A 12,851-nucleotide genomic window follows, 5' to 3' on the forward strand; every position below is an offset into this window, starting at 1 on the left:
ATTAACGGTTGGTTAAATGGGAGTTGGTTTACCAGCCATCTCTATTGCGCGTCGTTTCTCTTCTCTCTATTACATTCACTTCATATACAAAATACGTGTATTCGAAAGTTCATTCTCGTCATATGACTTATCTAAATCCGTTATTGACTAACGCGTTTAAAGTCGATGATTATATACGAGGATAGGCAACGCATATATTTCAACAACAATCATCATTACAATCACCTTGGAGTCAGATCTCGGGCTACTAAAGTGGAGAGCCCTTTCGACAACATCGTTCGATCTAAATGACGATTTAATAACGGCCCTCCACTAAAGTATATATGCTAATAGAACCTGATTAAATGAAGTCCATGATGTTAGCAATACGATATTACTAACTCTTACCCGTTGGAAAAGTTAATTGCTACCTCAACTCAGAAGCTCAATGAATAAAGTATTGGCATTTATAACAAAAAGTACCCTGTCCAAGTCCTGGTATGAACATGAACATTCGGATTTATAAACATTCACCTAATAAATCCCAAATAAAATGAATAGCACGTCTCGGATCCAACTTTACAAAGAGTTGTAAAGTTTATTTCGATGAATTTTTATGCTTGTTTTATCATCAGTCAATTGCTGAGAATGACATTATTCGACACCTGAAAAACTCAAATATTTACAGTCAATAATAAATGGGAAGATGTAAATTTTATTTCTTAGGGGAATTTATCAATCTCACTTTTTATCGTCATTTTTATAAAATTTGTTTTCGATGCAAGTACATTCATGTGACGAGTCCTAAATGGGACGAAACGCGTATCCTAGATTCCACTGCTAGCTACCATATAGCTTTGCTTATAGTTTTGAATGTTCATCTTATTGATTACTGTAATACCATCCAAATCGAGGGATAAAATTACTATAATCGCCAAAATAACTGAATTGATCATTTGATTATAGAATCTGACAAATGAAATCCCTAAGAGAATAATTTTCGCATACCGAAATCCTTATACGTAAATATCCGTTATGAAATTATATCTGTCATTTATATATATAAAATAATCTATGAAAATTTTATAACTTTTCATAAAATAAATAACCAGGGATGAAAATAAAGGTTATGAATTAATCAGTTATACTTTGCTTCCATTCTTCGTAACAGTTGGATACTTTGAGACAGAATAGATTTCAATAAGTAGTTAGTGTATATATCCATGATCTTTTTGTAGGTTTATTCACAATGAAAAAGATTTGAATATATACTACTTATGAGAAATAAGGAATTGAATTGTAAATTGACTATATAAATGAATAAAAACACATAAATACAATAACATTAAAAATCTAGTCTACTTTAAACTGAAAATCTCTAAAAAATGAAATAATTCATTTTAACTCTACAAATCTTATTGTTCTAACTCGGTTCAAACTAATCAAGAGTTAGAATAATGAAATTTTCTAAATGTTTTGATTTATCTGATGTGTGAGCGAGAATGATAATAATTGGTTATTTGCTTAGTCAGACATGTAAGTAGTCTGATAGGTGTCAGATGAGTTATATATATTCCCCTATCCTTATTATTACTTACTCACGTATTATTGATTGTTCATTGTTGTTGGATTGTGTCGGGTTTTGGATACCAGCTCAATGGTTGTTATAACTCAAAGGGCCGCCGATTATAGGGCAGTAACTTATCGATTGGATCAAGGGATTCAGAATCTCGATAGACTATTCTGGTCCGTTGTCCCCAGCTCAGCTAACGCGATCAAGAAGTCTTGGTAAGACGTAGAAGTGTATTCTACAGGCAACCAGCAGATAACAGGTCAGGTCAGGTCAATCAGGCACACAAGTCAAGCGTCTTTATACAAATATTTATAATCGATATTGTCATGGCAAAATGTTTTTTTTAAACATTAATCAATAAGTTCATCAAACGACAGCCATTCAAATATTTAATCGATAAGTTCGTCAACTGACTTCTATTTAATCATTTAATCGATAAGTTCATCAATTGACTGCCATTCAAATATTTAAACATTTAATCGATAAGTTAATCGATAAGATGAAATTACAAAATATGAGTTTTGGGGATCTATAGTCCCCAACAGTGGTCTAGTTGGTTAAGCGCTTGGCGCGAGACTGATAGGTCCTGGGTTCGAATCTTGTGGGGTGTGGGATCGTGGATGTACACTGCTGAGGAGTCCCGTACTAGGACGAAACGGCCGTCCAGTGCTTCCAGGTTTTCCATGGTGTTCTAGCTTCAACTGACTCATTATTTCAATCAGTGAGATTTCTAAAATCTGCACAAAACCCCTTCTGATTATATATATTCCTCTATCCTTATTATTATCACTTACTCACTTATTGTTGATTGTTCATTGTTGTTGGATTGTGTCGGATCTTTGGTGTGGAAATATATTTACGTTGTGGTCAGGCTAATCACGTGTTCTTGATCTGAGTTGTGTTGAAGTCCTGTAGAATAGACACTGGGAGCGAATCTAGTGTAGATATTCGTCTAAGATAAATTAACGTCCCATTAGTGTAAACGTGGAAATCCAACCGTTATAACATTAGACGAAGTAAAACTGAGCGTTATAACATTATCAATACCAATCAGCTATATATATATTCCAGTTACTATACTGTCAGAGTACTAATATAATAATCGAAGTCTAACTAATACAATCATTATATAGTTTGTTTAATGACATGAAATAACTAAGTGAATAAAAAGTTCCCAATAATTGAAGTTTTCAAATATATAAAACATCCCAATTGTTTCGAATGACATAATGTATCAGTAAAAATCATATCTAGAAGATACAATAAAAAAATAATGTGCATGATAGACCTTAGAATTATTTAATCATTAATTAGATATATGCAATACAATTTCTATAAGTAGACAAAACATAAAACAGTCATTTATAATTTTCTTTTTTTTATTTATATAAATTCAATTAATTGAAATAAACGTATTGAAGTTATTTTGATATAAACGTTTTTGTTTTCAATAAAATATCTTTGCAAAACAATTGTCAATTTCATAAGGAAAAATGGATAGTGGCTAGTATTGGAAACCAGGACGCACGTCTCGTCCTATCAGGACTCAGTAGCTAAGTGAAGAACGTGATGGCATTTCAAGCGAACCGTATTGGGTTCGAGCCTTAGAGTGTACATCAACTGTGAGATGCAGTTACGTCCAGTTGACGAGTCCTAAATAAGACGAAACACGTGTCCAAGATTCTACTGCTAGCCACTATCCATATTTGCTTAAAATGCTTGTGAATTAAGGCTATATCGAGGCAATAGGCACAGTATGCACATATGCCAATAAGAGACTGATCAATTTCTGTCCTAAAAATCAATGTGAATATTCAAATAAAACATTACCAAATGAATTTAAATAACTGATTTCATTTGTTACTGGTGAACTGCAATAGCTCATCATGTCAAACACAAAATATCACATAAACTAGACTCACCGAATGGTACTGCTCGGGAGTTATTATTGCTGTTCGTAAACCAATAAACTCCGCCTGTAGCTCTTCCAGAGTTACTGCCGGTCCCAAACCCGGGTAAAGGAGGAGGGTTGGGCATGGGGTTAGTGTCCCCATCCCGTAGAAAACTAACTCGCTAAAAAAACGCTTATCAGAAAAAATAATCCAAACCATTTTAACTCTGCCCTGGGAGTTAGAAGGTCTTCATTTAGAAGAATTATGACGCTTCATGGTGAAAGCCGAGTTCCTTCGGAAGCCACGAGGCCGATGCCATTCCTAACAACCAGAGCAAAAATTTTTATAGGTACATGGAACGTTCGAACAATGTGGGAAACCGGGAAGACCAGTCAAATAACAACGGAAATGAGGAGATACAACTTGGCAGTACTGGGAATCAGCGAAACCCATTGGACTCAAGCTGGACAACAAAGGCTAAATACGGAAGAGATGCTACTATACTCCGGTCGTGAAGAGGAAAATGCTCCGCACACTCAGGGAGTCGCTCTTATGCTGTCCAAAGTAGCACGAAATGCACTTGTAGGATGGGAATCCCACGGATCCAGAATCATCAAAGCATCATTCAAAACAAAGAAGGAGGGGATCAAAATGAATATTATCCAATGTTATGCACCCACCAATGATAGCAACGACGACATTAAAGATCAATTCTACGAGCGGCTGCAGTCAATCATAGAGAAGTGCCCAAGAAAGGACCTAACTATTCTAATGGGAGATCTAAATGCCAAAGTTGGAATAGACAACACCGGATATGAAGATATCATGGGACGACATGGACTGGGAGAAAGAAACGAAAATGAGGAAAGATTTGCAAATCTGTGTGCATTCAGCAAATTGGTCATAGGAGGCACAATATTTCCACACATACGTATACACAAAGCTACATGGATCTCATCGGACCACACTACAGAGAACCAGATCGATCATATCTGCACCAATAAAATATCCTGAAGGACAATGGAAAATGTGAGAACCAGGAGAGGTGCTGACGTAGCTTCAGATCACCACCTAGTTGTGGCCAGTTTAAAACTGAAGCTAAAGAAGCACTGAACAACTGGGCAAACAGCACTACAAAGGTTCAATACAGCCTTCCTTCGAGATACTAACAAAATCAACGAATTCAAGATAGCTCTCAACAACAGGTTCCAAGCCTTACAAGATCTACTGAAGTAAGAAGAAACTACTATGGAGGACAACTGGAAAAGCATCAAGGAAGCATTAACTTCAACGTGTCAAGAGGTTCTGGGCCTAAAGAAACACCATCATAAGGAATGGATCTCTATAGAAACACTGGACAAGATCAAAGAAAGGAAGAACAAGAAGGCAGCAGTTAACAACAGCCGAACACGAGCAGAGAAAGTCCAAGCACAAGCTGAATACATAGAAGCAAACAAGCAAGTGAAGAGGAGCATTAGAGCCGACAGGAAGAAATACGTGGAAGAAATAGCAACGACGGCAGAAAAAGCTGCTAGAGAAGGAAATATGAAACAGCTTTACGATACAACGAAGAAACTAGCAGGGAAATACAGTAAACCAGAGAGACCGGTCAAATACAAAGAAGGCAAGCCAATCACCGAAATTCAACAACAGCGAAACAGATGGGTAGAATACTTCGAGGAACTCCTGAATAGGCCGGTTCCAATGAATCCACCGGACATCGAAGCAGCACACATAGGTCTTCCTATAGATGTCAACCCACCAACGACGGAAGAAATCAGCATGGCCATTAGACAAATCAAGAACGGGAAAGCAGCAGGACCCGACAACATACCAGCTGTAGCACAAACATGCTTCATCTTCTATTCAAAAAGATTTGGGAGGAAGAACAAGTGCCGATGAACTGGAAAGAAGGACACCTCGTCAAGATTCCAAAGAAAGGAGATCTGAGGAAATGTGAAAACTACAGAGGCATTACACTACTGTCAATACCAGGGAAAGTCTTTAACAGAGTTTTGCTGAACCGGATGAAAGATTCAGTAGACGCCCAACTTCGAGATCAACAAGCTAGATTCAGTAAGGATCGGTCGTGCACAGACCAAATTGCGACACTACGGATCATCGTCGAACAATCAGTTGAGGGGAACTCGTCACTATAAATCAATTTCATTGACTATGAGAAGGCATTTGACAGTGTAGATAGGAGGATGTTATGGAAAGTTCTTCGACACTACGGAGTTCCTGAGAAGACTGTCAGCATTATCCGGAACTCATACGACGGACTACAGTGCAAGGTCGTGCATGGAGGACAGCTGACAGATGCATTCCATGTAAGGACCGGAGTCAGACAAGGCTGTCTACTCTCTCCCTTCCTCTTTCTTCTGGTGGTCGACTGGATTATGAAGACCTCGACATCTGAAGGAAAACACGGAATACAATGGACAGCTCAGAATCAATTAGACGATTTGGACTTCGCAGATTACCTAGTCCTCCTATCGCATACACACAAACACATGCAGATAAAGACATCCAGTGTAGCGTCAGTCTCTGCATCAGTAGGCCTCAGCATACTCAAAGGGAAAACCAAGGTCCTCAAATTCAACACGGAGAGCAGCAACCCAATCACTCTTGATGGCGAAACTCTGGAAGATGTAGAATCCTTCACATACCTGGGAAGCATCATCGATGAACAAGGAGGTTTAGATGCAGACGTAAAGACGAGGATTGGCAAAGCAAGGGTTGCATTCCTACAATTGAAGAACATATGGAACTCAAAACAACTTTCAACCAATATCAAAGTGAGAATCTTCAATACGAACATCAAGACAGTCAGTTCTACAGTACTGAGATGAAACTTGGAGAACTACAACAACCACCATCAAGAAGGTACAAGTATCTATAAATACCTGTCTACGCAAGATACTCAACATTCATTGGCCGGATACCATCAGCAACAGCCTTCTGTGGGAGAGAACAAACCAGCTTCCAGCTGAAGAGGAAATTAGGAAAAGACGATGGAAATGGATAGGGCATACATTACGCAAATAATCAAACTGCATCACGAGGCAAGCCCTAAATTGTAATCCCGAAAGGAAGCGGAAAAGAGGAAGGCCAAAGAGCACATTACGTCGGGGAATAGAAGGAGATATGAAAAGGATGAATAACAACTGGAAGGATCTGGAAAAGATTGCCCAGAACAGGGTTGGATGGAGAATTTTGGTGAGCGGCCTGTGTTCCTTCACGAAGAGTAACAGGCGTAAGTAAGTAAGTAAGTAAACCAATAAGTCTTTTGTTACTGAAATACTAAACGAGTCAGTTATAACACATGAATTCATTTCTTTTGTGTTTGTATGTACATGTATATATGAATTAGAATGAGCAGATAATTCCCATAGATAGCAATTTTGTTAAGGTGATAAAATAGAACTTGAACACATTTATATAACAACTGTTCTTCCCTATTAAATGACTCATTATGAACCAATAAGATTATCAAATAAACTAATTTTGTTTACTACAAATGACTTTTCAGTTTAGTGGTTGTGGAGATTGTTAAGCTGTTGATTGAAATCATGACTAGCTTCATGAGAAAATTCTCGGAGTTCTGATGAGAAGTCGTGACCAGTGGAGCTAATCCGTGTCGGGTAGAAACAGGTGTCTACCTCAGTACGATGGGAGATGGTCGCGCAACGTCGTGGATTGGTTGAGGTTAGACACTATCACCATTGGATGCCGGCTCAATGGTCTAGTTGGTTAAGCGCTTGGCGCGAGACTGATAGGTCCTGGGTTCGAATCTTGTGGGGTGTGGGATCGTGGATGTACACTGCTGAGGAGTCCCATACTAGGACGAAACGGCCGTCCAGTGCTTACAGGTTTTTAATGGTGGTCTAACATCAATCGGTTCGTGATTTCAACAAATGACTTTTTTAAAATTCACTAAAAATACAGTTGAATTGCCATGGTGATCTAGATTTAATCGATTCATGAATTCAATCTCCACAAAACCCTCCCCTTCTGAAAATAAATTAATAATTGAGTCATTAGACCGACTGGAAAGTACAAACAGTATACAAAGCTTAAAGTCGAAGACACAGTTATTTTTTAAATAGATAATGATGAACATTCACTGTAAATAATCACAGAAGTTATGTGAAAGATGATCAGAAAATTACATTGACTCAGTAAAGCTAATAAATTTTGTAAAATTCAGATGGAAATGTAATTACAGGGGGATAAGATTCAAAGATAGAAAAGAATGTCAAAGAAAAAAACATGGAATAAGAATATAAATGTATGAAGAGAAGTAGGGGAATGACACTAAGACTGATTGTACAAATAGATTTGGTTTCTCATTCTGTTTTGATACACTGACAAAGTAAACATGATATTCGCTCACACTCTCCGTTATCAGTTGGAGTTTTATCTCGTAAATAAATTAGACACCGAATCTTATACCATAAATTTCTTTTTCAATGATAGGTTGTAGAGCATATAATCTGATGGTTTCTAAATTAGTTTGTATTAAGATATACTGTAAGGTGTTTTTTTTAATTTTGGTAAATATTGTTTGACAAATAATCAATGTACTTAATTGTACAACCGTTGGAGGTCAAGTGTGGATGCAGTAAACTGACTAATTGTTGTATAGAACAACATAGGTTCATACACTATGTTCTATTTTTTTAATAATAGTAACAATAATAATAAGCAAGTGGTACCAATAACATTCATTTTTTTGGCTAGATTTAAAAGCAAGAACTACTTTCTCCCCGTCTATTTGTCTTCGTATCTCTTAATGAGAGTTTTGGTTGAAAAGTAAACCAACAATAGTCAAGAAATATTCAGATTATAAGTATGATCTTTAAAGAAATTATTTCTAATTTTACATTATAACAGGTTTAATCACTTCAACTGCAACAGCCAACATTAAATTAACAAATACACATCATTGGCAATTGTTAACTTGTCATGTTGATATGCAAGCATATCGAAATGTCAATCAAACGTTCAAAGTAATTCACCTTAGCGATTATGGTATGTTTAAAAATTATTAAAATTATTATAGTTTTTAGTTGGAATTTAATTGATTCAGTAGAAAGACTATAGGATATATACAGAGTTGATGAGTAGTTGTGAAAATACTAAATGAATCGAAGGTTACTATTTCTCAATGTTTGTCTTGACCAGTTACCAATATTCATGATTGTATTTAAATCGAGGTTTAGCTTCCTTAGTAAAACAAAATATTTCCTTTGTATAAAATCCCCCTGGTTCGAGCTCTGTCCTAGGCTGGATTCTAACAACAACAATCATCAATTTAGTCTTGATAATTTAGTCAATCTAGACTATATATATGCATATATATGTTTTTTCATATCTGAACTGATTTGAATTTAATAATAAATCCCCCAGTTTTATTAAAATTATCGACTATATACATTTATAAATTGCTTCACTTTTCTAGTAGAGTTACAATTTGTTTCATTTCAAGGGAATTCACAATATTTGTTAGGACCTATAGTCCAGTTCATATGTATAGGTGAATTAGACATAGAAATGAATTCAATTTGATGAAGAATGGTAATTTACCAAGTAGAACTAGACAGAATAACATTAGGTCATGCAATCTTTCACATTCGAGTAAAGTAAGAATATTAGGAATAGAAAAACACTGTCCGGTGATGAATTATATTTCTCAGTCAAGTTAGTTTATTAATTTTGCGGATTCTATACACAAATTAGATTATTGATTACTACCAGTTCAGCATATCCAAAATTATTGACTAACCAAAAAAAATTCAAAGTGACCGGTGGTTGGTGAATAAACCAGTCCTCTATCGTCTTGTTTTCTTTATCGCATCGACAAAGCAGTCTCGTTCCGTTGCGGTAAATAGCAGATAGAACTTACCCTTCATCCATAGTAAACATTTTTACCAGTCGCAGAAATCAGTAGTTAAACAAGTTACTAAATTGCCTTGACAAATTAGTCTTGGTTCAAGTCACTACAAAGAATAACATCTGTGGTAAAATAATGTGAACTGATTTGTTTGGTGGATTCTCTTCAACTATTTACAGTTATTTTTTTCAACGCATAAACATCGGTACAAGGCACCAAATATATATGCGCCACATAAACCATTCCATTTGTGTGAAGGCTGAGATACTACCGGGGTGACCAAACCGAAGTAAGTGGTTTACATAGGGGGCCCCACACGGAGCCTTCGACCTAATGGTCTGATCCACAAGGCAGTGTAGCCCATGACAGCTGGTGACCAACAATAGGTTCATACACCATTTGTTCCCTTTCGGATCGTATGGCCCATGTGCACGATTGGTTTGGAATCCGGGTTTTCCAACTCCCCTAGATGGATTCACTTCAAACACCAAGCCGGTTAAAGCACCGGACATTCACTTTTCGTCCTCCCAACTTCGTAAACAGCACCCCCATTGCGAGAAGGCAGTGAGTAGGACTTCCCTGGTAGTGGTTGTATTTATGTGGTCATGTGAGAGCATTTCGAAAGGGAGAGCTGACTCTCCCCACTCTCGGTAGTATCAGAGCATTTAAGGGCCAACTATTTACAACCTATAAATAATGGTATTATTTATTTTAAAGTGGCGTACATATTATATTAATCAGGTTCTGTTATAACATACCGTTTTTCCGTATACACTAAAAGGACGTTAATTTACCTTAGATGAATATCTACACCAGATACCCTTGTAGTGTCTATTCTATAGGGATTCAACACAACTCGAATCAGGAACACGTGACTAGCCTTACTAGAACGTAAGCATATATCCACTCCAAAAACCGACAAAACGAGTAAGAATGAGTCAGACAATATATAATTCATTTAATACCTATCAGACTATCTACTAGTCTAAGCAAATAACCAATCATTATTTTCCTCACCCACACATCAAGTTCTTGTCAATGAAGCACAAAAAGAGGAATAACTATAGAATAATAAATGTTCATATAGTTGGACATTTCTGTGTAAAATAATGTGAATATTCTGTTACTAAAAATTTGATGTTAAAAGTTACGTGGTAATAATCACAAAAAGGATTGATTATAAGATGATTCACTAGGGTTCCTAGTTGAGAGTACGAAAAAAGATGACTTAAGCAATAGAATACAGAGTTCATGAGAATGAAACAAATCGACAACAAATACACTGAACTGAAACTTAGAAGATCGACATGACATTATTTGTGTATCTTACCAAAAATACACAAACCTAGTTTTCTTATTCGACCAGTATTGTCAATCGTTAATTCTCCGTTTGACAAATCTGTCCGATGGTAAAGGAGACATTTAGAATATTTTTGGTAAAAGATAGTTGTTCATAAATTGAAGGATACCTTTAAAGTGAAAACCGTCAGGATGATAGCTTTTTTGGTTTTACGGCATAAAGTATGTACACTTTTCTGAAATAGCTAACAGTACTATTTCTAGGTTGTGGGTAGTTGAAGATAATCCACAAAATGAATGAATTCACATTGTGTCCTAGCTTCATTCAAATTTATAAATGGGAAAAACCGTCTGTTTCAAAATTGAATGTTACGTTAGATGCAAATTTGGGCGGTATACGGTTAAATAATTTAGTGATGTCATTTAGTTGAGATCCCCACTCATACTTAATACCTACGAGCACAGAATAATTATAAGCATTCTCATTCAAGTCTATAATCCAGAGTTCTATATAATATTTCCTTTAACCCAGTTCTGTCAGTTCAAATTTGATGGAAGCTAATCAGTAACAGCACTCAAGCAAATCATGACATTTACAAAAACTTATTATAGTACACCGTAAATCTCTAAAATATTTTTATCTAGATGATTTCCCTCGTTCTTATTTTTCACAGTACCAGCAGAACTGTAAAGATGAATCGAAGGTGGAGACACCAAACTAAGTGAATGCACCGCAAACCTTATAAACAATTTTATAAATACATATTTCTATTTTATAAATCTCACCTTATTGATACTGGATCATTCATACGTGAAATTTCAAGCTTTATTATTTATCTTTTAACTACCTTCATTATTAATGAATGTCAACTGAAATATGATAGAATTTAGAATAAATTTTCCAATACAACAAAAAATTGGGTTTTGTCTTTTCGACGATAACCTTCATTGTAGTTTAACATCTCAGTATGGAATGGATAGTTTTAGATCTTAGAGTAGAAAAATTACTCAGCAATGAGAAACCACAACTCCACATTCCAAATTTAACCGCTTTTGGAGTATAAATTGATTATTATCGAATGCTAACCAATGGCTGTTTTGCACAAAATCCCATTCCCCGATAAGAACTCGGAGAATCCACATACTAAATAGTTATCAATTAATGAATAGGCTCTGTTAAGTCAATTGTTGATTTCTTCATTCCCATGTTTTTCATGCGATGTAAACTACCTAACGATAATGAGCAATCTGAGATGTGTCTAATCATTTTAACGATACGCAGAAGTAAATCATATTTCGATACAAAATTGTGTATAGGGAGTGCAAAACTCCAGGTAAGAACGAAACTAGAATCTGAAAATTTTCAAGTGATAGTGATGTAAGGTATCTAGTGAAAAATGGAGGATTAGTTATCAACCAAATGAGAAACCGCAGTCTCACATAATAGTAGACTGACGAATTGATCAAAAACTATGACGAATACTCTGGTGATAAACTGCTCTTCGGAATGATGAATTCATGTGCTCTCATCGAAACACCACTTATTTGGCCATTTCTTGCACTTGATTATGGAGAACTTCACTTGGATTTCGAGTTAGCGTTCAGCCGTCTGTGGCCACTGAAAATGTGATTATTCACTGAGTGTTAACTGACAAATACATCTTACTATTTTACTTCATCTTTAAACCCACTAAGTGCGGACTGCTTGCAATCCCATTGAATTAAGTACTGCTCAGACTATTCCCTAGATCTCTGTTATAGTTGTGAATTGCATAGCCAGTATAACACGACCCGGACTGTATATAGAACCTATTGAGTATCCAGCCTAAATTTTAATCACCCTTCAAATTATCGTATAGTAGTATTATACTGTGGCAACAAGATACAATTTTTATCATCCAGCTATATCTGCATCCCTAGCTTTCTTCCAACTTCTACACGAAATCACTGCCCGTTGAGATAATCGGTGGACCATCTCAATCGATAAAGTCCCTCTACTCCGTCAAACGACTTGCTCATAAAAATGGGGAAGGCGGACAACTCCAATGATCATCACTTGTAGTCATCAATTCCGATGACAATTAGATATAAGCTCTGACTCAATTAGCAATGTTAGAGAGCCTGTACAACGTTAATTTACTATTTGGTAGACCTTTCTACGACAGTTGGTCTATGGAGTCGACTGCAGACTCAAGGTTGAGAAACATGGATG

At 36.2% G+C, this 12,851-nt stretch overlaps 1 protein-coding gene across 1 annotated transcript in view; it reads left to right on the top strand.

The window, feature by feature from the left end:
- Positions 1-11,556, top strand: part of MS3_00005861 (uncharacterized protein) — a 31,869-nt gene extending 20,313 nt beyond the window's left edge. Inside the window, exons 5-6 of the mRNA XM_051213949.1 lie at positions 8,341-8,478; positions 11,314-11,556. Coding sequence (XP_051073513.1) covers positions 8,341-8,478; positions 11,314-11,330 — 155 coding nt within the window. The 3' untranslated portion in view covers positions 11,331-11,556. The remainder of the gene's footprint in view (positions 1-8,340; positions 8,479-11,313) is intronic.
- Positions 11,557-12,851: the final 1,295 nt, after the last annotated feature.

The sequence above is a fragment of the Schistosoma haematobium genome, chromosome 1 (genome assembly GCF_000699445.3).
Source record: "Schistosoma haematobium chromosome 1, whole genome shotgun sequence".
Classification (NCBI taxonomy): Eukaryota; Metazoa; Platyhelminthes; class Trematoda; order Strigeidida; family Schistosomatidae; genus Schistosoma; species Schistosoma haematobium.